The sequence below is a fragment of the Marmota monax genome, unplaced genomic scaffold, assembly GCF_021218885.2.
Source record: "Marmota monax isolate L192 unplaced genomic scaffold, Marmota_monax_Labrador192_F-V1.1 WCK01_AAM20220418_F8-fsc00321, whole genome shotgun sequence".
Classification (NCBI taxonomy): Eukaryota; Metazoa; Chordata; class Mammalia; order Rodentia; family Sciuridae; genus Marmota; species Marmota monax.
This window is the reverse complement of record NW_026694856.1, coordinates 669,753-696,309: the sequence shown is the minus strand read 5'-3', so window position 1 is coordinate 696,309 and position 26,557 is coordinate 669,753. Positions and strand designations below refer to the sequence as shown.

Here is a 26,557-nt window from a genome sequence, read left to right as displayed (position 1 = left end):
ATTTCATAGACTACTTACATTAAAAAATATTCTTAAACTGAATTGTTTAGAAAATTAACTATCACTAAAATAATAAATAATTATAAGTAAAACATTTTTACTTGATTTCACTATATATAGTAAGATTGTGAAATGGCATCCCTGGAGATATTAGGCTCCAATCATGCTTTGTTATTCTACTCAACCATCCTGTCCACTTTTACAGTACACAAACCCCTAACACTTGGTCTCTTGTTATGAGACATTCTCTAAATCATTTATCTAAAAACTTAAGAACTGTTGTTTGGTAATTACAAACAAGAAAAACAAAGTTTATATTTTTGGTGTGTATCTTAGAAATGATGACCAAAGAACTCTACTTAAATGACATGATTTCATAATAAAACAGAACGTAGTTAGCAGTAGCATTCAAATAATCTTGGAACAGTTTGAGAATATGGAATCTCACTTGCCATTCAAAGGAAAGAAAAAAAAAACAAGAAATTACTCTAAATAAATATTATTTATTTTCTTAATGTTTATAGCTAATTATAAAATGAAATAAAACTATTAAAATTGCAGCTATCCTTTTTGCAGAAATTTACAAACTTACCCTAAAATTCACATGAAAATTTCAAGAAACCCAGAGTAGGCAAAAAAAAAAAAAACAAAAATGTGACTAAGAAAAATAAATTTAGAGGACTCATAATTGATAATTTTAAAATTTACACAAAGCTACAATAATCAAGACAGTATGGCACTGACATAGAGACAGACATGATCAATGGACTAGAATTCAGAGTCTAGAAATAAACTCTAGTATTTAGTAAACCAATTATCATCACAGATACCAAAACAATTCAATGGGGAAAAATTTTTTTACAACTAATGGTGCTAGAAAAACTACATATTCATGTACAAAAGAATGAAGTTTGATTCCCTATCTCACACCACATATAAAAAAATAAATCAAAATAGATCAAAGAAGACCTCTGGTTTCTGATCCAGTAAATAAAAAGCTTGGAAGGTACTACACCATACTAACAACAAGTTTTTAAAAACTGAACAAATTGAGAAATAAACAATTATTTTTAGATCTGTAGGAGAAGAGAGTTCACAAGCCAAATGGCTGCCCCTAAATTTGGAGAGACCAATAGGCAAATACAGAGAATCACACTTTACTGTAGAAGAATCTTGCAAGTTAAAACCTCTGGAGAACCAGTGCTGGGGTAGGAAAACCTGAACTATAATTGATAGAGGCTCATTGTAGAAAAGTCTGACAGTTAAAACTCCAGAGGAATCCAGTTATTGGAAGCCCCTCTCCCTCAGCGACACGTACACACACCTATGTGAGTTTTATCTCTAGGAGCTCTACCAGGTTCTTATACTAATATTCACAGTCTGCTTTTGCTTTCAGCAGGAGGAGAGAAAAAAAATGTATTATGTATTAAAATACATAAAATCATTCTGTTCTTCTTAACAAGACTTGTCTTTAAGAGAAACTTACCAGAGACTAACCTGCTAGGGATATATTAGAGCCTAACTGACTGGGGAAGGGAAATAACCAACTATGACCAGCTCTATCCTCCCACAAAGAGAAAGGTAAATGCCCAATTCCAGGCTACTTCAGCCATTGTGTCCAACATAAAGTGTAGTTCACATGAGAGGCACGGGTGATAGTCACAGTTCAGAGACATAAGCTCATTAAAAGACCAAGAAATAATCCATGACTATAGAATGGTTCCCTGCCACCACATCTCATTACTAAAGGCCGTAATTTATTTCTATTTACCCAACATTAGTCCAGTTATCAAGAAAAAAATTACAAAATTTACTAAATGCATAGCTTGACGGGACTGAATAAGCATCAGAAACACACTCTCGGAGATATCAGGAATGCTGAAGTCATCAATATGAAATCAGAACAACTACTACTAATATGCAAAGAACTCTAATGAATAAAGTGGACCGGCCTTGTAAGAAATGTTAAAAGAAGTTGGTTAGAGCGACAGAAAATGATATAGGTCAGAAACTCAGATGCTTATAAAGAAAAGTGGGGCATCAGAGAAGGAATAAGTGAAGCTAAAATGAAAACTTTTGTTTTTATTATTCTTAATTGATACAATAGACAATAACTTGTTCAAAATAATAATAGCAACAATAACGCTTATATATAGCTAAGTGTGTATGGGTGCTTATATATAAGCAAAATGGTTGAAAGCTATGTTACAAGAGATGTGAGGGAGGAACAGGGACTATTTTATTATTGTAAAATATTTGTACTATCATGAAGTTTTACAGTGTTACCTGAAAGTGGACTTGGATTAGTTGTACATACATATTGCAAGTTCTAAGGCAACCACTAAAAAAGGGAGAAAAAGAAGTATAATATGTAGGAGGAGAAAAAATGGCTCAGGAGGCTAAGACTGGAGGATTGTGAGTTCAAAGCCAGCCTCATGCTAAGCAACTCATTGAGACCCTGTCTCAAAAAAAAAAAAAAAAAAAAAATAGGGCTGGGGATGTTGCTCAGTGCTTGAGTGGCCCTGAGTTCAATCCCCAGTACCAAAAAAGAAAAAGAAAAATCCCAATTAAAATTAAAAAAGTAGAAAACAAAAATATGAAAACGAACAAGGGCAACTAATAGAAATATAGTAGATAGTAATTTAATTAATAGTTATTTTAAATAGCAATGGTCAAATTCACCATTTGAGACAGATTGCCAGAGATTTTAAAAACAAAATACAATTATATGTTGTCTATAAGAAATCTATTTTAACTATAAAAACACACCAATGAAAGTACACGGGTGGAGAAAGATATGGCATGCTAGCACTAATCAAAAGAAAGTGGGAATGAGGCTGGGAATATAACTTAGTAGTAGAACATGCACTTATTATGCACTGGGTTTAATTCTAAGCACAAAACCAACACAATAGTAGGAATAGCTATAGCAAGGAAAGTTGTCATGGGGGGAAAAATGGGTATTACCTACTAAAAAAGGCATCAATTCTCCAATAACATAAAACAATCCTTAATGCATTTTGTTAAATAATAGACCGTCAACATACATGAGTCAAAAACTGATAAAAACTGCAAGGAGAAATGGATGAATTCACTATGATAGAGATTTCCATATTCTTCTATCAGAAAGAATACTGCTGGACACAGCCAGCAGATGGAAAATCAGTACACACATAGTTAAGCTCAACATCATCTATTAGATTAACTAGATATCCATAGAGTATGCCATCCAATAACAACAGCAACAAACATTCTTCCCTAGGTCACATGGAACATTCACCAACATTCTGGGCCATAAACACACCTAAAAAAATTGAAAAGTATAGATAGCATGCAATATCATGCTCTCAGATCCCGGTAGAATTAATTAGACATTAAGATAAAAAAAAAAAAACTAGAAAATTCTAAAGTACTTGGAGATTAAGCAAACACACTTCTAAATACGCATGTATCAAAGAAGAATCTTAAGAGAAATTTTTAAATATTTTGAATTAAATGAATTGGATGAAAATATATCAAAATTTGTGGAATGCAGCAAAAGCAATACTTGGCAATGAATTACGGCATAAAAAGTATATATCAGAAAAAAGAAAGACCTAAAATCAATTAGCTAAGCTTTTAGCTTAGGGAACTAGGAAAAGAACAAAAGGTTAAATCCAAAGTACAGAGAAGAAACAATAAAACTATAGAAGAAAGTTGGGCATAGTGGCACACGCCCATAATCCTAGAGACTTGGAAGGCTGAGACAGGAGTATTGCAAATTCAAGGCCAGCCTCAGCAATTTAGCAAGGTCCTAAGCAATATAGTGAAACACTGTATCAAAATACAAAATACAAAAGGCTGGGGATGTGGCTCAGTGGTAAACTGCCTCTGGGTTCAATTTCACTATCAAAAAGAGAGAGGAGAGAAATAAAATGGGGTGGGGGGGATTAATTAAACTGAAACAGCTAGTTCTTGGGGGGGGGGGCAATAAAACTGATAAACCAGGAAAACTGGAAAGAGAGAATTTCTAATACCAAAAATAAAGGACAGACATCATTAGAGATATTATGGGTATAAAATAATAATCAAAGAATATCACGAACAACTCTATATCCACAAAGTTGATAATCCAGATGAAATAGAAAAATTCCTTGGTAGAGACAACCTGTCAAAAAACTCATACAAGGAGAAATAGACAATATTTACAGGTTTTATCAAGTAAACAAATTGAATCAATAAATAATAAATAAAGCTAAAAAATGAGCTTCCAAATAAAAAAGAACCAGGCCTAGAGGGGTTCATTATTGCATTCTTCCACATGTTTAAGGAAGAAACTGCGCAAATTCTCTAAAATCTCCCAGAAGATTGAAGTCAAAAGAATATTTTCTACACCATTTTTTTTTTTTTTTGCTTAAACAACATAAATTTATTTCTCATAGATCTAGAGTCTGGAAAATGTGAGACAAGGGTTCTACACCATTTTTTAAGGCCTACATTTTAATACTAAAATCAGACAAAGACATTTTAAGAAAACAAAAGACCAATACCTCTCATGAAAATAGATACCAAATTTTCAACAAAATATTAGCCAATTGAGTCCAATTTTGTATAAAAGAAATTATAAACAATGACCAAGGAGTTATACAAGGTTAGTTCAATAATTGAAAATAGATGGATATGATTTATCAGATTAATGGAATAAAGAAGGAAAAACACATGATCTTATTAGTAAATAAAAAGAATTATCTATTAATTAAGCATTATCTATTATTAAGCATGATCCTATTAATAGAAAAAACATTTTAAAAAATCCAATATCCACACATGATAAAAACTCTCAGTAAACTAGGAATACAGGGGGAACTTCCTTAATTTAGTACAGAGTATTTACAACAAACAAACAAACAAGAAGAAGAACAAAAAGCCTTACAGCTAACATTATACCAAATGGTGAGAAACTGAGATCTTTCCTATTAATATCAAGAACAAATCAAGATGTCACATCTCACTACTAGTTTTGAATGTCATAATGGAAGTCCTAACTAATGCAATAAAAAAAGGAAATTAGGGGCTACGGTTGTAGCTCAGTGGTAGAGGGCTTGCCTAGCATGCATGAGGCACTGGGTTCAATCCCCCCACCACATAGAAAAAAACAAATAAAATAAAGGTATTGTGTCCATCTACAACTAAAATATATGTATATATTAAAACAAAGAAAAGGAAATTAAAAGTATACAGATTTGGAAGGAAGAAATAAAACAGTCTTTGTTCAATAAATGATATGATACAAAAGAACAGATTTAAAAACCCCTAATAGGTCTGTAAGATTGTAGAATACAAAGGTTAATATACAAAAGTGAATTATTTCCCTACATATCAGGATGAATAGGTGGAATTTGAAATTAAAACACCATTCCACTTACATTAGCATTCAACAAAAGTAAATACTTAAATAAAACAAAATGTGTACAAGATACAGATGAGTAAAATTATAAAACTCCAATAAAAGAAATCACAGAACTAAATAAATGGAGAGACATTTATTCTCATGTTCTCTTCCATGGATAGGAAGACTCACCACTATCAAGATATCATTCTTCCCTAATTAATCTACAGAGCCGATATAGTTCCAATAAAAATCCCAGCAAATCATTTTGTGGATACAGACAAACTTATTCTAAAGTTCACATGGAGAGACAAAAGACAAAGAATGTCCAACAGGATACTGAAACAGAAGAACAAGTTGGAGAACTTATACTACCACAACTCAAAAATTCCTGAAAGCTACAATAATCAGAGTGGTATTGTACTAACAAATAATAGGAGTGAGATATATATATATATATATATGTATACACACACACACACACATATATATATATAAATTATTTTGTGTATATATATGCACAAAATGTATATGTATACATATACACATATGTATATATACACAAAATTAAAAAATAATAAAATAAATATAAATAAATAAAATTAAAATAATAGGAGAATAGTTAATGGAACAGAACAGAGACCCCAGAAACAGACTCACATAAAATTGATCTTTGACAAAGGAGTCAAGAAAACATACTGGAAGAAATTAAGTCTTTTAAATAAATGATTCTAAGCATCTGGACATATACCTGAAAAAAAAATAAAACTAGACACAAACCTTATACCCTTCACACATATTAATTCAAAATGGATTATAAATCTAAGTACAAAATGAAAAACTATAAAACTACTAGAAGATAACAGAAAAAATCGGTATAACCATGAGTTTAGTGATAATTTTTTAGATATAACAGCCAAAGCATGATTCATGAAAAACAAAGAACTGATAAGATGGACTTCATTAAAATTAAAATTTCTGCCCTGCAAAATACATGTCAAGAAAATGAGAAGACAAGCCACAGCCTGGGAGAAATATTTGCAAAACACGTAACTGGTTTTCAGAAAAACCTGTTATTCAAGATACACAAAGAACTCTAAAACAATAAATGAAAAACCTGATGTAAAAAATGAACCAAAGATCTTAACAGACCCCTCACTTAAGACATATGATGGCAAATAAGCATATGAAAAGATGCTTCCCACACATGTCATCAGGGAAATTCAAACTAAAATAACAATGAAATATAACCATGTATTCAAATCCAGAACATTGTCAACACCAAATGCTGGTGAGGATACAGAGTAACAGGTGCTTTCTTTCACTGCTGATGGAAATAAAATATGGTACAGCCACTTTGGAAGATAGTTTGGTTGCTACTTACCAAACTAAATATACTCTTCCCTATGATCCAGTTATCCCTCTCCTTAGTATTTTACCCACAGGAGCTGAAACTTAGGTCCATACAAAAACCTGAACACAGATATCTACAGCAACTTTTTAAAATTTGTTCTAATTAGTTATACATCATAACAGTAGAATGCATTTTGACATCATACATATATGGAGTATAACTTCTCATTCTTGTAATGTCTGGGAACTATGTAATAATGTCCAATTCATTCTACTATCCTTCCTACCTCATGTTCCCTCCCCTACCTTCACTCCCCTCTGCTATTCTAAAATACCTCTATCCCCCCAACACCCTAACTGTGAATTAGCATCTGCATATCAGAGAAAACATTTGGCCTTTGGTTTTTTGGTATTGGCTTATTTTTCTTAGCAAGATATCCTCCAGCTCCATTCATTTACCTGCAAATGCCATAATTTCATTCTTCTTTAAGGCCGAGCGAGTAATATTACATTGTGTATGTATACCACATTTTCTTTATCTATTCATTTGCTGAAGGGCACCTAGGTTGTTTCCAAAGGTTAGCTACTGCGAATTGAGCTGCTATAAACATTCATCTGACTGCATCACTATAGTATGCTGATTTTAAGTCCTTTGGGTATATACTAAGGAATAGGATAGCTTGGTCAAATGGTGGTTCTGTTCCAAGTTTTCTGAGGAATCTCCATACTAATTTCCATAATGGTTGCACTAATTTTCAGTCCCACCAGCAGTGCATGAGTGTAACTTTTCCCCCACATCCTTTCAAACATGGCTGCATTCTGCCTGGAGTGAGATGAAATCTTAGAGTAGTTTTGATTTGCATTTCTCCAATTGTTAGAGATGTTGAACATTTTTCAAATATTTGTTGATTAATTGTATTTCTCCATCTTGGGACATCAGCCAGGGTCTATCGAAACTTTATTCATAATTGTCAAAACTAAGGGGCAAAAAAAAAAAAAAAAAAACCTAAGGGGCAACCAAGATGTCCTTTAGTTGGTGAATAAAGTGTGGTATATATCCAGAATATGAACTATTATTCAGTGCTAAAAAAGAATGAGCAATCAAGCCATGAAAAGACATGGAAGAAACTTAAATGCATATATAAAAGAAGCTAATCTGAAAGAGCTAAATATTGTATGATTCTGACTATATGACATTATGGAGAAAGCAAACTATGGAAACATTAAAAAGATTAACAGACCCCTCACTTAAGACATATGATGGCAAATAAGCATATGAAAAGATGTTTCCCACACATGTCAGGGGGTAGGGGAGAAAAAAGGGATGAAGAGATGAAGCATAGATGATTTTTAGGGCAGTGAAATTATTCTGTATGATATTATAAAAGTGTATATAGGCTGTTATATGTGTCCAAAACCTACAATGTATACCACCCAAAGTGAAAACTAATGTAAACTATGCACTTGGGATGATGATGTGTCAATTGAAGATTCATCAGTTACAACAAATAGACCATTCTAGTGGAGGATGTTGATACTGGGGAAGGCTATGCATGTGTTAGGACAGTGTTTTATATGGGAAATTTCTGTATCTCTGTTAAATTTTTCTGTAAACCTAGAAATCTTCTAAAAATAGTCTACTTAAAAATAGGTATCAAAGACTAAAATTAAAAGTGAAAACTATGAAATTCTGAGAAGACAACAGGCATAAATCTTTGTGACGTTGGATCAGGCAATAGTTTCTTAGATGTGACATCAAAAACTCCAGAAATAACTGAAAAAATATATATATAAGTAGACTTTATCAAAATTAAAATATTTTATGTTTCAAAAAATATCAAGAAAGTAACTACAACTCACAGAATGGGAGAAAATACTTGCAAATCATCATTTATCTGATAAGGGACCTGTATCTAGAATACATAAAGGATTCTCATAACTTAAAAGAGACAAATAATCCTATTAAAGTGGCAAAGAATCTGAACAGACACATCTCTAAAGAAGACATATGGAAAGATGCTCAACACTGGCTATTAGTAAGGTAGAAATTGAAACACAATGAGATACCTACCACTTCATTCCCACTAGGAGAGCTATAATGAGACCCTGTCTCAAAACAAAAATAAAAAGGATTGTGAATGTATTTAAGTAACACAGTTTCCCTGGGTTCAATCAGCAGTGTTGAAAGTACAAAAACAAAGAAACAAACAACAATAACAACAACAAAGTGATAATAGCCAGCACTGGTGAGGATGTGAAGGAATTGGAATCCTCCTACTCTGCTGTTGAGAATGTAAAATTATATAACTGCTTTGGAAAAACAGTCTGGCCATTCCTCCAAAGGCGAAATACAAGTTACTACTGTATCACCCAGCAATTCTATTCCTAAGGATATACCTAAAAGAAACGAAAATAATGTCTATGCAAAAACTTGCACATAAATGTTCAAAGCAATATTATTAATGATGGTCAAAAAGTGTAAACAATCCAATAGTTCACCAATTTTTAAATGGATAAACGAAACATAGAATAGCCATACAAGAGAATATACTCAGCAATAAAGAGAAATAAAATCCTGATCTACAACATAAATTAAACTTGAAAACAACAGTAAATGAGAAAAAGCCAGTTACAAGGACCATATATAATGCATGATTCCATTCATCTGGGATGTCCAAAATATACAAGTTTATAAAACAACAAGTAAATTTGTAGCAGCCAAGGGCTGGTGGGGGTGGTGGGGCATTAAGTTACTGCTTATGAGTATGCAAATGAAGATGAGGGATTTTGAGATGACAAAAATGTTCTGAAATTATTACAAAAATGTGTGTATTTACTAAAAACCACAAAATTGTATGTGTTAAATAGGTGAAGAGCTTAATATGTGAATTGTATCTTAATAAGCTGTTATTTTAAAAAAGAAATGAAATAAAAATGTACCACAAAAATTAAAAGCTAGTAAGAAATAACTATGAAGTCATGGCTGACCCTGAGATGACAACTGTGTTCCAGGATACAATAACAAAAATTCATTTGCTCTTTATGTCAAATTTATATTAGGACTTAAATTTTATTTAAAAGAACATTTTTTAAAACTATGGCACCTTTGGGAAACAAATATTAAACAAAGGACTGAAATTAAAGATCAAATTTAAAATGCAGAAAAAAAACTGAGGCGAGAAACTAGTGGAAAAGTTTTTAGATGATCACGGAACATAAACACATTCCATTTAAACAAGTTAATACTTTTAAGCTTCACATAAAGCCAATTTCTATCTTATTACCTGCTTGGCCAACACCATATTTTTTTCTTTGTTAATTCTGAAATACGTTTGTAAACAGAGACAAATGGATGTTTCTTGCAACTGTTAACAGCCCTCTTGCTTGAACATGACAGTAATTTGCATTTATAATAAGATTTTTAATTAATTTATTTAAAGACAACATAAATGGGCATAAGAGTTTTTGGTGCTGTGCAATGTTTTTTTTCTCTTAAATTATAAAAGCAATATAATAATATTACAGAAAACTTAGGATATAAAAACAAAACTCATTTATATTACCAAGCTAACTATTTTCATTTTCCAATGTACCTTGCAGAATATTTTTCAAATGCTTATATTTTAACATAATTGCAATCATTTCTAAAATATAATTTTGTATCTGCTTTTTTGCTTAATGCATCATAAGCATTTTCCATATTGTAGTCTTCATAATTATAGCTTTATGGCAATATAATTTTTTAAGTGCACATGATTTATTCAGCAATTATTTCAGAGTTGGACATGTAGTTGCTTCCAATTTTTTGATGTTATAAATAATATTGTAAAGACTCTCTCTGCATATTCTTTAATGTTACTATCTTAAAAGAGATGCCTAGATGTGGAAACATTTTTATGACAGTTGACATGTACTGCCAAATTACTTTCATCTGCAATTGGATGATCCATAAACTTCTCTAACTTAATATGTTCCGAACTGAGCTCATCATCACCCCACCCCACCTCCACCTGTTCCCCCTTCTGTCTCCTTCTCCCTCTGTGATTGGCATTCCCAGATGCTCAAGTCATGAACTCAAGCACCATCATCTTTGACTCTTCTCCTTCTCTCTGAATTTCAATCCATCATCAGTCTCTGACATGTACCCTGAAATAACTCTCGGGCACATGTGTCCACTCTATTCCATTTCCCTGCTACAACTCTGGTTCTAGTCACCATAACCTCACACAGGGAATAAAGCAACAGCACTGTAACCTTTCTCCTTAAACCCAGTCTTTGCCATTGTCCTAAGGGAGCCCTTTGCTGAATGAATGAATGAATAGCATTTTACGAGTTAAAAACACAAAAAAGAACACAAATATTATGTTCAAGAGCAGTAGGTGTTGAATTTGCCTTACAAGTTAAAAAAAAAGTAAATTTATTATTTCCTTTGTAGAATGAGTAAGTTTGAACATGTTGTCTTTTTAAAATAAATACATAAATTGTATGAGGCCTTATGTAATAAGAACAACTCTACACTATACATGCTAAAATTATATTTTTCAAAATCTGTTTGCCTTTTAGCTAAGTTTTTGATATGAAGAAATTTAAAATTTTTATGCATGAAATGAGGATGATCTTTAACTTTTTGACCTTAGCACATATGTGTTTTCAATATTTCAAATGTGTGTTATTGGCTTAGATGGGGTTATATTAGCAAGTGCAAGGCCCTCAATGAATATTAACAAAACAGGGTGCTTCAAAATGGTAGGAAATCGTGTACACTAGATAGAATTGTTTCTTATGAAGAATTTTTTCTTCCAATTTGAACAATTCAGTTTTCCTCCCTTGATGTAGAATGTATTTACTAAGGCCTTTGAACATCCAATGTGAAGGACCAAGTAAAAGGCAAATAATTTAATTCAATCTCTGCTTTTTTCATCAACAGCCAGATAAATAAATCCAGTGACTGTGTGTTTTTCCCTAATTGTCCAACTCATGAATATATTCTACCTGTTATTTTGTGCATAAAAAAGTTACAAGACCAACTTGGAAGAATGTGTCCATATACATGTCCCAGGTCCCTGGAAACACCTGAGCGGCACAGGACTTATTGCCTTTTTCCTCACCCCACCTCTTTGTTCTGCACAAAGAACAAAGGGATGTGATTATTCCTTAGAGAAGTAAGGGTTTTAAAGGCTCTAAATTCTGTAAGAATTGGATGGAATGCTCACATTCCTCTCATTTGTGTTTCCCTGGCAGAAAACATGGACGTCACTAGGTCACCTAAAGTCCCAATACCTATTTCATTACAGCATTTCTTCATTCAGTCTTCCCCTAACTCCACAAGTGTGATCTTTTCTAAAATAAAAACTTAAACATCAACCATTTTCTGCTACAGTCCCTAATGCTTCAGGATAAAATTCACAACTTTTCCTAGCTTACAAGGCCTTCATGGTCTCTGGTCTTTGTCCTCTGCATAACAATCACTTCTGAATCCCTTTCCCCAACTAAGTATGTTTTCAATTCCATTACACTCTCCTCAGAGTTCCCCTTCCTCATATTCTCCACAGGCTAATTGGTACTCATATTCCAACTCAGATCATGCTTCACTTCCTCTGTGAACCTTTCCAGCCACAGACAAGAATGAGAAAGGAGCCCTTTCTGTGAACACCTCACAACACTGACTTCAATTATCTGATTACTTACCTAGTCCCTATAAGCTTGTGAGCATAAGTTGTATTTTTTAAAGTCACTGTGCCCCACGGACTAACACAATATTCTCCCACTTAAAAAAAGAAAATACTTAATTTTAAATTATGGGGAAAAATGGCAGAACTTAGAATAGATATTAAACATATAGTTGCATAGATCTAATTTATTTTTGCTATAAAAATGGACTGAAATGGGTTTCTACTTTAAAGGCATCTTCAAACATTCCTATTTCATGTTACCACTTTTCCAAAAAATAAAGGATATTTGCACCAAAAATATAGGAGGGACATTATTTAAGAATAATAAGTAATCCTATAAATTATCAAGCATGAGGATAATTTCAGAATTCTACAGACTGGCTCAGGATATGACTTTCCATTAGACCAATATGTGACAGCTATTGACTTACATCCTTTTCCTCAAGCACAACTTTTCACTGAGGACTCTGACATAAGGCAAAAATCAGATGATTACTTAGAGTATTTTTTTTGAGATGGTCTAGAAAACAAAGTAGGATTATCTGTTGCTGATTGAGGCTAGATCTAGATGCTTTGGTAACTAGAGGAAATAGTGGTAGCTTTGACAATCTCTTATGAAAAGTGAGTATATTCTTTAATCCTCACACCCAATCATTCCCTTCATAGTCACCATTTACACCACATCATTCACCAGTGGTTGGCAGCTATGACATGCCTAGAATGAAATATGAACCTGCTCTTCTTTCCACCAGCTTTATCCCAGGCTAAATACATCCACAAGTCCTCAGTCTCTGGCTTGGTGTCAGGAGCAAAAGCAACACCAAGAACATGCCCAGAGACAGCACAGTTGCACTGGGGTTATGAATCTGGCAAGTGAAAATGAATCTTTTCAGAGGGCTCAACCTTCCTTTGCAGAAGCTTACTCACTTTGAAATAAATCTTTATAATTGTTTTCTATTTGATTTAGAAGTTTGAAAGCTGTCAATGAGTTCTATAAAGATGAAAAAATACACATCAAGAAGGGTGAGGAGATGGAATGCTGCAGAATGGGTTCTTAATGATTGATATTTAATGACCCATTAGGCTATAGAAGGACACTTAATGTATCCAAGTAAATCCTACTACTTGTATATAGTATTAGACCCCTTGGATAGAGTCTACTACTAAGAGCTACACACAGTCATCTGCTGTTTATTTGATTATGTATACCAAATAAGGAAAAATATGCAGTTAGTAGATTGTGGCTGCCATGACATACTCTAAGTATTAAGCAGAACACATTTATTAGGTGCTTGGTTAATACTTCTGAAGCATATAAATACATTTTAAAATAATTTTAGAAAAGCAAGGGAATCAATTTTTTGGCTATCTCTGATCCTCACTCTTAGTTTTTATAGTATTTCATTTTTTTAAAAAAAAGGATCTATAGTCTATGATATTTCCATAAGAAAATACAAAGGCTAAAGGTATATTAAGTGAAGTAAAACCACAATATACATCACTAAAAAGGAAGGAAGGCACCAACAATGAGTTAAGCACAGAATGTATTTCTAAATTTAAGGCAATAGAGCTAAAAAAAATTGTTTTTGTAACTATGACCTTAGATGCCAACTAAAGAAAACATGCAAAATCATTCCCAGGGATAAACTTTTCTTTTGGAATTACACTTCAAGTAGGATCCTATTTCATTGGGGCTTGTATAGGAACACTGAAGTAATAGAGTTGGCATTGGGTACAATTTATAGAAATGCTATTTTTAAAGACTTCTCATATGAATACTTTGTAAAGGTTAAGGCTTAACATTAAATTAAAACTCATGGAAAGCATTTCAAGTTTGGAAGGGATCTGAGACAAGAGTCTAAATAAATGCCACAGGACTGACTCTCTCAAATAGCTGACAGCATATGCCACCCTCTAGCAGGTGTTGGGGGTCAGTCAGCTAATGATTGAATTCTCAACAAGTACTTGGAGGACGAAAATTCTGTTCTTAATTTAGAGTCACATGCTCAGGCCCAGCTCTAAGCTCAAAAAATAAGAATCTCTAAGTTGTAACAGAGGCTAGCAACCTATCTGTATTTTTAATCATGTTTTACTGGTGATTCTCAAGCTGGACATGGTTGGGAAGCACCACTTTAGGTCAGTTTGGTTTAGAGATTGCTTAGTTGAATTTAGTTTAGTTTAGAGTCTAAAAGTGGTGTCTGTATGACTGGCTAGAGAAGGAGTGAGCCCAAGAGAAAATGTAACTATGAAAGACTTTACTAGTACTTGGTTTTCCTACTGTTTTCTCCACCATTTTCTCAGTACAGTGCTGAGAATTGGACCCAGGGGTGCTTAACCACTGAGCTACATCCCTTTTCTTTTTCTTTTTTTTTTTTCCTTTTTTTTTATTTTGAGACTGGGTCTCACTAAGTTACCAAGGCTGGCCTCCAACTTTCAATTCTCTTGCCTCAGCCTCCCCAGTATCTGGGGTTACAGTTGTGTGCCACCTCGCCTGGCATGGTGGTTGTTTTAACAATGATCAAGGGACACAATAAGAAAACTATTGAAAAAGCTCCATATTGGAAGAATTTTTTCAGAAGGATTTCCCTGCTCATCTGGTTCCCTGGTTCTACTTTTTTAATTATTCAGTGGGAAACAGGTTCGTATTTTAACTCTACAGTGAAAATTCGAGCTTTAGAGTTATATTTTCATATAGAAAGTCAACCAGCACAGAGACAAGAGATAAGCCAACTATTTTCCTCAAAGCACTTCTTACATGTGCTTGAGTGACTTCAAAATCCATTGCTATCCCATAGAAGATAAACTTAATTCTGAAATTAAGTTGGACTTCACAGATCACTGCTTTTCTCCATCCCCCTTCTGCCTACTCCCTCAAACTTCATTTATTTGTATTTGTGATCTTTTCTGTTATTTCCAACAAAGTTCTCTTCAAAGCTGCCCTGAAATCTAATTCTTACTAATCCAGGTATCCTAGTTAATTTCAGATATCACCTGTATGAAAGTGTGACCAGGATTATGGATGAAGAAGTTAGAAAGAGAACATGTTGTGCAAAATGTGATTTATTCCACATACTGTACTTATAGAGGATTGGGGGGAAAAGCAATTCTGTATCAACATACAGATTAGAAATTAAAGATGGAAGGTTTGGCTCGATATTGACACTGATGCTTTCAATTTACCAAGGCAGCAGTGTCCTTGACTCCTCCAAGGCTACAGGTCATACTTTGTATTCCTACTGCTTGAAAATTGACAAATCCCTTTTAAATGCTTTGTCTAGTTTAATCACTATAACAACCCTGCAAGAAAGTGTTTCCCCAAGGAACAGAAGAAGAAATTGAGGCCCAGAGGACTTCGGCGTTTGCCTGATGTCACCCAGTCTGTGAGTGACAAGGCCAGGCTTTAGGCTCTCGTGTCACAGGAATGGTTTCAAATCCACTCCAGCTATCAGTCACCAACACATGGTGGAAAGAATGTTAAAGGCGAAGAAATAGTTTCCTAGAATAAAGTTACAGCAGTCAGTGCATCCTTCTACAGCAGATAACTGGGGCATCAATTTCCTTTGAAATTCATGGCCCTAAATAATCAGCTTCTCTAAAGAAGGTACAAAAGACTTGGTGCTATAATTTATTATGCTGATCTGATCTACAATTAGATTTCACAGGACCTGAGACTCCAGATTTAAAGAACCATTAATATAACCTCTTTTGTCAATATAGAAAATTGCTAGTATGTTGATATCTTTACAATATCTGTTTTTTATTAAAAAGAAAAATGTAATAGGCCATCTTCCATCTACAGTAAGTTTGATGAGAGCACCATGTTTAAAAATCCATAGTTAAGGCAATGAGATAAAGGTCTGCTTACCCCTCCTTCATGTCATTAATGGGAAGCGGCACCCTGCCGCCCCTGTCTAGGGCCGACGTGATGTTTATAGCATTCAGGCGCTCAGGCTGCCACACATTCTTCACTGCCCCCAGAAAGTCTCCAAGAACCTCACTGGCCAACATTTCTTCCACATTCATATTTTTAATGAAGAATTCTGCTTGATACGGCAACGGGAAGTCTATTTTGTTTGTGAAAAAAGGGCACACATGATGTTAATAAAGTAGTCTTTTTAAAGGGAAACAAAAATAATTTGATTTCTGTTAAGTTCTGTCACAACTCTGGCAGTAGGAGTGATACTAAAACAATCAGTCCTCCACTCCCACTGGTTGAACATCCTTGGATTAAACCAACTGCAGATCAAAAATACCTTTAAAAATTTTATCTGTCCTCAACATGTACAGGGTTTTTCCCTAAAAAAATATACTATTCCCATGGCATTTATACTGTATTAGGTATTATAAATAATCTAGAGTTGAATTAAAGTATAAGAGAGGAGATATATAAGTTATGTGAAAACACTGTGCCATTTTCTATGAAGGTTGAGCATTTGCAAATTTTGATGTCCCCTGGGGTCTGGAAATAATACCCCTGTGAACACCAAGGGACAAGTGTTTAACACACTTTAAACACAGAACTGCATCTACAATATAATAACATCTAAAAGCAATTTATGATTGTAGAATTTGGTCCAAAAAGAAAAAAGAAAAACTAAATCTGTGTTTTTAATTTATAATATTACTAATATTGTTTAGAGCATTCTAAAACATTCCTTTTTATGCAATAAACACTGATTACATATACAACACGAATTCTAAATGCCAGAGCAATTCTACTATTTTGATCACTATGATTAAATATTCTAGGAAAATCATAAAGTTCTCATGCAATTCCATGTCTCACATTGTTAGAGATTTAGTTAGCTTTTTTCATCCCAAAGTTTCATCAGAATTCTCCTTTAAACACTTCAAAATTAATATTTCAATCAACCCAATGTCAAATTCAGATTGTCAATGTAAAAACCTCTAAATAAATATAAAACCACTTCAGCTTCTCAAGTGTTACTCTTGAATTACTAATCATGTTTATATCCTATGTTTTGATTGTTCTATTAAGATAAAATAGATTTCTTTTTTATTTAATACTATTTTTGTAATAATAAAATTTCATTTTTTAAAAAGTATTTCACAAGGCAGACCAAAATCAGAAAATTAGATGAATTATAACATAATTCTCCCTATAGGAATGAGGGTAGATTCTTGTATTTTTCCTTAGGCTTTTAAGATGGGAAACCTCATCTTTAGAGAAGTCCAAGAGCTTACAATAATTTGAACTTACCCCATGTGATTTTTCCTAAGCTAAAGGATAAAGGATGTCTCTAAAGTACTCAGCAAAGTTCCAAACATGTAGTAAGAACTTATGGAAGACTAATACTTGAACTTTTATTATAATGATATGAAAAGGCTGGTTATCTGAAATCTTACTTTAAAATGACAGGAAAATATTTCCAGACTTTACAAAGATTTAAAGTCCCCAATAGTAATTATACTATGGGTATCTTCTGATTTATTTCAACAAACTTCTTGAATCCATAAAGTTTTTTCCACTCTTATTTACCAAATGAAAAATAAAAATAACATACTTAGCACCTGAAATCTTGATGATCTCATTTCTTATGGAACCTCCTTGACATTAAAGGACACTGGATGCCAGAGTTGAAGTCAGAGAACTGGCTTCAGAGTTTACAAGAGAGTTGTCCAGAGCATGGTCATCTCTTCCTAAAGACTTAGTCCTTCAAGGCTCTAGTCACAGAAAGTTCTTTACTTATCTCCTATACTGTCATTAATTCTCCTTGTGATTTTTTTTAGATTTGCACACACAAAAAATTTTGTTAATGCACAGCCTATCTTGCAGTCTTCTAAAATATAATTTATTCTCTTTCATGCAGATAAATCTCCTGTTTATACACATTTCTTTTCTACTAGAGATAATCAGTATCTTAATGATAGGACATTTCCCCCCATGCCTAGAAATATTCATGTAAAAATGAATAATAAAGAGTTTCTTGATGATAAATAATATTATAAATAATACTAAGTATAGTTTTAATGTCAGAAGTCTATCATTCTTCATTTCATTCAGTGATTTTACATTTAGTTTTTTTAAAAGTTTGTAAAATTTCTTTCATATGATTAGTGCTACTTTTTGGAGAAGTGTTGTTTGGCTTCTCTTGATCCCTGCTCCATGACTCCCTATTTGATCCCCACTGTGAAGCCTGTTGCTACCACCACACCCCTCAGAGACTTTGGGCTAAACAGCTGCCTGCTGTCTACTGGGCCAAGAGCTGCTGTCAGGCCTCCCAGAGATGAGTCATAGCAGCTTTCTAACTCTGGGGAAATCCCATGCCTGCTATATTCGGAAATCACAGAGGCCAAGAGAACAGTAGGCCAACAGATTGGTGGCAGGCCTCTGAGGCGCTAAACCCAATTTAGAGAATCACTTTATGTACTCTCCTTGAGCTCCACGCTGAGTGAGTCTACACGACTAATTTCCCATTAGGTCTCTCAAAACCAGGAGACAGCTGGGCAGGGAGTTGGACTGAGCATGATTACCCTGATTTACAACGTTACTTCTTTTCCTAAACCTTATCCGGGACAAACAGCATGAGTGAAGGCCATGCTCAAAGATGCTCATCCTAGTGTGCACACATATTCTGTCTAGACCAGCAAGGACAAATGCACAACTTTTAAGTTCAGTGGTTTCCAAACAATTTTGGGTCACGGAACCACATATACAGGGCAGTGGAGCAGCTCTGCTTACCTAACATCAAAGTGGAGGCTTCCAAAAGCCCCTCTACTTTTTCTCCTTCATGTGCACAGCTTCAGAACCCCTGATTTAGATAAACCCCTACATAAACTTTAGATCTTTTGGTTATCTAGCAGTCTTCCATGCTTGTTGGGTCCCCATATATCAATAACAACACCTATTAAGAAGCCCTGTGTTCTGTTTCTACCCTACTGAGACTAGGCTGGAAAAGGAGGAAGGTCAAGCTGTAGACTAGTCAGTCTCAATTTATAGGAACTCCCATATTTGACAAAAAGTTTTGTGTCCCACTGAAAGCACATTGGATGAGATCCAATGGCCCAAGACCACTGCAATATAACAGCATAACTCTTGTGATGTATTCCTGAGGAGAAAATTAAGTGTGTCATTATTCTGCTCATTAAGGGCATCCCAATACCAATAGGGACATCTCAGATTGGATACAAATATCCAATCACAATTGTAATCAAAACCAAAAATCTCCCTGATCCAAACATAAATTCCTATCAAAAGCCCTTGGGAAGTGGGAACATGGACAGGGAGTCCTCTGTCTAGGCCCATACAACTAAAGCTCGGACCTTAGTTTCATGTATGAAGGCCATTAACTTATACATTGATACTGCTAAAACACCTGGGAATATTTCACTTAAGGAGGTTCAAGTCTTCAAGTAGTCTCTCCATGTATGTATTATTAACTTTACTGAAATTGCTTTCTTTCATATTGTCTAAAGGCAGTTTTTTTTTGTTGTTGTTGTTTTTTAGAACATAAGGGCATGGAGTTATTTTTGATGTTGTTTTTTATCAGTATATTTTTTTTTTCAAACACTTGCATATTTGCTGATGCAAGTGTTTAAAAGCAGTTTTTAACCCAGCCCTTACTGAATTAGTACATCCTAGTAAAATGTTTTGTGTTTGCATGCTTGTTTGTAATTGTTCTGGTAAACAGAAGCAAGAATTACCCTATAAAGAATGCATAATGGTTACTATTTTTAGAGGGGAATTTTTCCGGCTAGTTCCTCTCCTGTGGCCTTCACAAATGATGTATAGTACAGATAGGATCATCCCATGACTTAATAATTTCAACTACAAAGATTTTAATGGTGTGCACTCTTCCCAACTGCCAACATGGGGTCAAAATATTTGAAAGTGTAATTCTTGGAAAGGTTCCGTTGTCCCTAACTTCAAAATCCTAAGAAAATCACTTACCATTTGGGATATTTGTCTCTAAACTACATACAAACTGTTGTCATTATTGATATATGATTAGCTAATTCAGCAGGGAAACTGCCCCAAATTACAGTTTATCTTCATATACAAAGGAACTACTACCTATTGTAAATATTAAAGTAAAATAATAAAAGTAGCTAATAACTACTAACTGTGTACACTGTGATCTTTTCAAACACTTTTCAAGACTTATCTCAAAGAATCCTTACTACAGATATATAAGAGAAAATATGTTCCTGGTAGCATTTTACAAATGAAGAAAACAAGGGTTTAAGAAGTGGCATACTTGTTCAGCCCCCTATCCTTAGTTCTTCAGAGTAACATACCATGTTGTTTTACATATTTAGATATGTCTCAATTTTCTTTGCTACATTTACTACTTCATCAGTTGAATTAGGTTTGTGGTATTTTAAAATTCTTAACTATATTTTATACAGTTATAAAAGATAATGAAATGCTTCTTGTAAATAAGGAAATGATCAACATATTTTTCCGTACCTACCTTCTGCTGACATTATATTAATTATCAAATTATGCCTTGCAGTCTCAAAGGTGCGCCTATTGTAGGCAGTTATCTATTAGAAAAGGAAAATCATATTAAAGAAGTGAAATGTTATTTGTAAAATGAAATTCATTAAGGACAAAAAGGAAAACAAATTGTCGTTCTTTCCATTTTCATTATTTGTTGATAAACTTACAATATATTTCTTTTCTGGGCAATAAAAACTCAGGGCTTTTAGCAATATTATAGGAAAATAAATAATTAGCAGGATCTACTTAACATGCTAAAACAAAAAGTTAAATGCAGAAAGACCTTTTCACATAATGGCCATTAAGTACAGGTAGTAATGCAGATGCATCATTAGCAAATGGATTAACCATTATGGATTACTTACTGGTGACTTTCTAAGATTTCAAAGAATCTAAACAATGCATTTTTTGTACTTTTAAATGGAGTTTAAGGATTTAAAGGAAAGTACACTTTGAAATAAGCACACCTTTGTGTTATTTGCATTTAGTTTTAAACTGCATACCAGTCAGTCAAAAAACCTTGTAAATAACCCTTTGGAAATCATATCTCACATATAGGAGTAAAACAGTAGGGATCATAGTCTATACAGCTTATGGCACATGCTCAAAAACACAAATCAATTCCTCCATGGAGGCAAATATTAGTAAACATTTGCAGAGCCAATGAACTTACATCAAAGTCAACTCAGAAATGCCACTGCAAACAACAAACAAAGCAAAGACCAACAACGGGATATGACTTCAAAAATCAAGGAATAATTAATTTTATAGCAGATATTAAATCATTCAGACACAACTGTAGTACCTCAAAAAAACAAATGATTGTGTCAAAGTCTTAGAATCCCAGCACTAGACTTCTGGCAGTAATTTCAGCTGTAGTTGACAGTGAGACAAAAGGGTAGGATAAAACTGGCTCCAACCAAGAAGAAAAATCTTGTGCATTTAAAAACAGATATCAAAGATTTCTATATATTACATATGATCTTCAAAAGAAATAACTGCAATCATGAGTTATTGAGAGAAAAGTTAAGAATCAGAATTTTGCAATAAATAGTTCCAAACCTGGACACAATATTTAAAAGGTCTATATTCTGAAAGGCATATTATTCCACAAAGTTAAAAGGATTTCTGTCTCCAGTTGGTGAAATTTCCATTGAATCAAACACTTCTTTGCTGCTAGGCTCATACTGAACACTAAAATTAAGACCAGTCACTAAAGAAAAGTAGAAATTATTGTTCAAACAAAGCCAATAAAAAAATACATATAGTAGATTTTATTTGAGAATTTTCATGGCTTACAGAGTTTACCCTACAAAAAATATTTTTAGTGAGAAAAAAATTACCAATCTTCTCTTATTTGTTATACCTTATAGGTTCAACTAAAAAAAATGTACTTTCAACAGTTTGGGGTCTCTATTATTTTATGGGTTTCTAGTGTCTTGCTATAATAACCATATTTTCATGTCTAACCTTCCCATATTTCTCACAAATTTCATTACTTTTTCATAAACTCTAATAAGTATTTTTTTTTAAATCACAAGCTACTGAAAGGAGTGAAGAATAGTCCTTATTAGGAGGAAAATTTTATTATCTGAATTTATATTTAATGTTTAATTTCAACATTTATAACAGAATGTAGTCCTACTACTTCTAATAAGATATTTAAGTACTGTAATAACATTAGCCAAATTATACTTATGTTACAAAGAAGTAAAGCCCTTCAAAGCTGAGGGGTGTGTGTACAGTTTATTTCTGATCCTCTACTTCTAATACAATGCATGATCTATTTTAGATATTTAAATTCTAAATATTATAGATAAGTATCTACTGAATGAATTAATCTATATATTTATAACATTAAATAATAGGTGAAGATATGCAAAACTTTTGCCTAAACTAATAGAATGATGTTCTTAAAATATCATACTGATACCAACACATGGATGTAAAAATAAGCTATTCACAGATAAATTGCTATTTGTGTTCTTTGAAAACTATGCTAAATTTTCACCATTATCTTTTCAGCCTATCATATGATACATATTCATAACATTATATTCAGTAACAAGATCTAAAACCCATTTATTCGTTTTGCCAGGTAAGCATTAGTTCAGTGTTAGGCTTACCATTCATTGCACCACTATATCATGATTTATTAATCTATTCTCTTGCTGATAGAGTTTTGGGTCTCTATTATTTTGTAGGTTTCCAGTATCTTGCTATAAAAATATTGTTTAATGAGCATGCCTCCATGTAAATATCTGAAAGTATTTCTTCTGGTTAAGCCAAGAATTAGGACTGCTAGATCATAGGATACAATGATACTTAAATATGTGAAACAGTCAGTAGTTTTTCAAAGTAGTTATGCTAATTCCCACATCCACATGCAGCGGATTTAATGATGGTAACATTCTCATTGTGGTTTTAATTTAACTATTACTCATTACTAGTAAGAGTAGCACTTGTTTTTATATTTCAGATACTCACACTTAATCAGTTATATGTATTACAAATGTTTTCTTCCAGTTTGTGGCTATTTTTAAATAATTTTTTTTAGGAAAAAAATTTACAAATATAAGGAAATTGATCCATCTTCTTCCTCTTAATTTAAAAATATTTAGGTCTTACTGGATACATCCTGAGCTGTGGGTATAGCTTACTGGTAGATTTCTTGCCTGACCTGTATAAGGCCCTGGGTCCAATCCCCAGTACTGGAAAGCAAGAAAGAATTCTTTCATACTTAAAAAGAGTTTTTCAAAAGACGTTTTGTTTTTTATTGGTTGGTTGTTTTTGTGCTGCAGATGGAATCCAGAGTATTGCACATGCTAGGCAAGTGCTCTACCAAGTGCTGTCTCCTCTGCCCAAGATAGCTTTCTTCTTATATCAGTCATCACAGTGCTGGCTAAATATCTGTTTCTTTCCCAGTGCCCAAACCCTGGACCAATATGGAGGGACTTAACCATTACTCATCTTTCTAGCCCTAAGTACCTGCACAATCCTTGTCAAATATGATGTCAGCTGAAGGACTACACTTCAGTGAACAAGAAATTTGAATATAAAATACAGAGCAAATAATTATTTTAAGTTTGCATTTAGTTTCTTAAAAATAATTTACATTCTAGTAATATATTTCTTCAAACATTTCATTTAATTTTTAATTAATTTAATTATCTTTTCATGTAAAAGCTAAAACAACAAACTTTATAGATGAATGGAAATGTGAACTGATGTTTTCATGCACAAAATATTAAAATGATTGCCATGTAATTTTAATTTCAATGCTTAAAATTTTCTCTCTCTCTCCCCCCCCCCACACACACAATTTTATTCTTTTTAAATAAATTACCTCAATGATAGTTGGTTTCCCCACATTTTCAGCTGTTGGAGAACCATATAGGACTCCATCACTATATGGAGTTCTTTGGATATATCGAAGCCATCCAGGTCGATCTGGGTAACCCATTAAATTTGTATTGAACGTTATGGGATCATTACTAATCTCCCCTAGATAAGAAACACAAAATTAAGACATAAGACAGTTACTTTCACACATGTTGCTTTGATAGTTTCAATCAAAACATTCTGTCTAAAAAAAAAATTTTTTTTTTTACATTTGTAGAAAATTAAATACACAAACAAAAAAATCCATCTGGGAATTTAGAGTAGGGCTCCATGTAATGAAAAATTATTTTGGTTGTTTAATTTGTCTAGAAATCTGATCCAACTGGAAAAGCAAATTCATACAATTTTCTTGGAAAATTTTTGGAGGGAGTAATTAAGAGTACGGCTGTTACAGCAATGATAGAATAGCTCTACATCATCATAACCATACTGATAAATTCATTCTTTTGAGAAGTATTCCTTTCATCAAACTCCAAATATCATCAAATTAATGCTAAGAGATGTCCAGAAAATTAAAAAGGTACACCAACATAAAAATAACATAATTTTAAAACTTGGGGTATTCGGATGAAAAAGATGTTACAAATCCAAAACAACTGTAGTAATGACATTTACTAATAATAAACATTAATGACAGCATGATTTATTAGCATGTGCCTGGCCCTTTGTTAAATGCTTCATAAACACTGTGTCATCTGATTTTTAAAACATACATATGATATAATACGTAATTTTCTATATTATGTAACTTCTCCATGGTTGGTCATATTAAGTGGTAAAACTAGACCTTAATCCTGGCTGAATTCAGAAATTTTGCTCTTAACTGCATGTTTGCATCTCAAAGTGTTAGAGCTACTTCTCTAAAGGTTTAATCATATAATTTTGCAAACACTGGATGCCCCATAAGGAAACATTTTTTAAATAATTGATGAAAAGACTACCTTTTTGCTCAAATACTATTAAGAACATGTCTACCTTTATTTTATGAATGTTTTCAGAGACTCTATTCATTATACGCTCCTCCAAAGAAATATTTATATTAATTCTAATGCGTAAAATGTGTTCTAGCAAAATACAATTTTCAGAAAAGTCATTTTTGTTACTTGAGAGTTATAATTTAATGTGTTTTTTTTCTTGCTAGTGTCTCTATATCTTCATTAATGTGATGGCATTTGTGATAATTCAAAATAACATATTTAAACTAATAGTGAATTAAATAAGACTCCATAATTGGTATTATTTTGAAGGAAAAATTAATCTTCATTATATTACTATGAATTTTTATAAAATTATCTGATATTACAAAGGCTTTTTGAGAATGCTTACTTAACATCGTATTTTATTCTCTTCTATAACATGTACAGTTTTTCAAAAATCAATATAAGAATGTAATTCTTAATATGGAAAATCACAACTGTTCAGTTATAATTATTTCTATGTGAATACAGGTAGATCATTTGTCAGAGGCATAAAACTTCAAATTAAGAATTGAAAGATATGTTTTCTTTAAAGTTCAAAAATATGGGGAATAAAATTGATCAAAGTATGTTATATGCATATTTGAATATGCCACAAAACCCACTATTCTGTATAATTACAATGCAACAATAAAAAATAAAATTCAAAAATAAATTATTTCCTTCTGAAATTAAATTAATAATCTTAAAATTATAAATAACCTACAACAAGCAATTTATTATATATCTAAATGATTTCAAATAATGTTAATGATATTTGATCATTTAGATTATGTACAATAAACAAAAAGGAACATTCTGTAATTAACCACCTTTGATTACACAAAGAACATACCAGGTTTTGGGTAAGGTGGAAATTCCCCCTTAAAATATTCTCTTTCCAAAACATGAACAAAGAGGACACCTGCAGATGGGTATACATTCCGATCAGAGTGCACCTTCGAGAAGATAGTGTACACTGAAAATAAAGGGGAAAGATAAGAGACAGACAAATAATGACATACACCCTTGATAATTCAACATAGCCTGAAAAGCAGGGTTTCACTCTATAGAAATTTCTGAGAAAACTGAAACAACATGAAAAAGCACTGTTAATAACAGTTTGTTTTTAAAAGGAAATGATTTTAGTATAAAACATGGACAAACTCTTTTACTTAGGTTTAGAACTTGCCAAACACTGTTAATAAAATTACATACATTTAATATTTTAACTGTTATTTTAAAAATGAAGAGATCCATAATATTGTTTTGGTAATTTCTTTTTTACTTGAAATTCTTACCAACAAATACATCACATGAACTGATCAATTACATAATAACC

The 26,557-nt window shown here is 32.8% G+C and overlaps 1 protein-coding gene across 8 annotated transcripts in view; it reads right to left on the bottom strand.

The window, feature by feature from the left end:
• The window catches only part of Sgce (sarcoglycan epsilon), a 70,122-nt gene that overhangs the window by 18,159 nt on the left and 25,406 nt on the right, over positions 1–26,557 (bottom strand). For all 8 annotated transcript variants that reach the window (XM_058573237.1, XM_046426390.2, XM_058573236.1 and 5 more), the window contains 4 exons: positions 26,072–26,194; positions 24,204–24,361; positions 20,829–20,901; positions 16,259–16,457 (listed from right to left, as the gene is read on the bottom strand). In XM_058573237.1, coding sequence (XP_058429220.1) covers positions 16,259–16,457; positions 20,829–20,901; positions 24,204–24,361; positions 26,072–26,194 — 553 coding nt within the window. The remainder of the gene's footprint in view (positions 1–16,258; positions 16,458–20,828; positions 20,902–24,203; positions 24,362–26,071; positions 26,195–26,557) is intronic.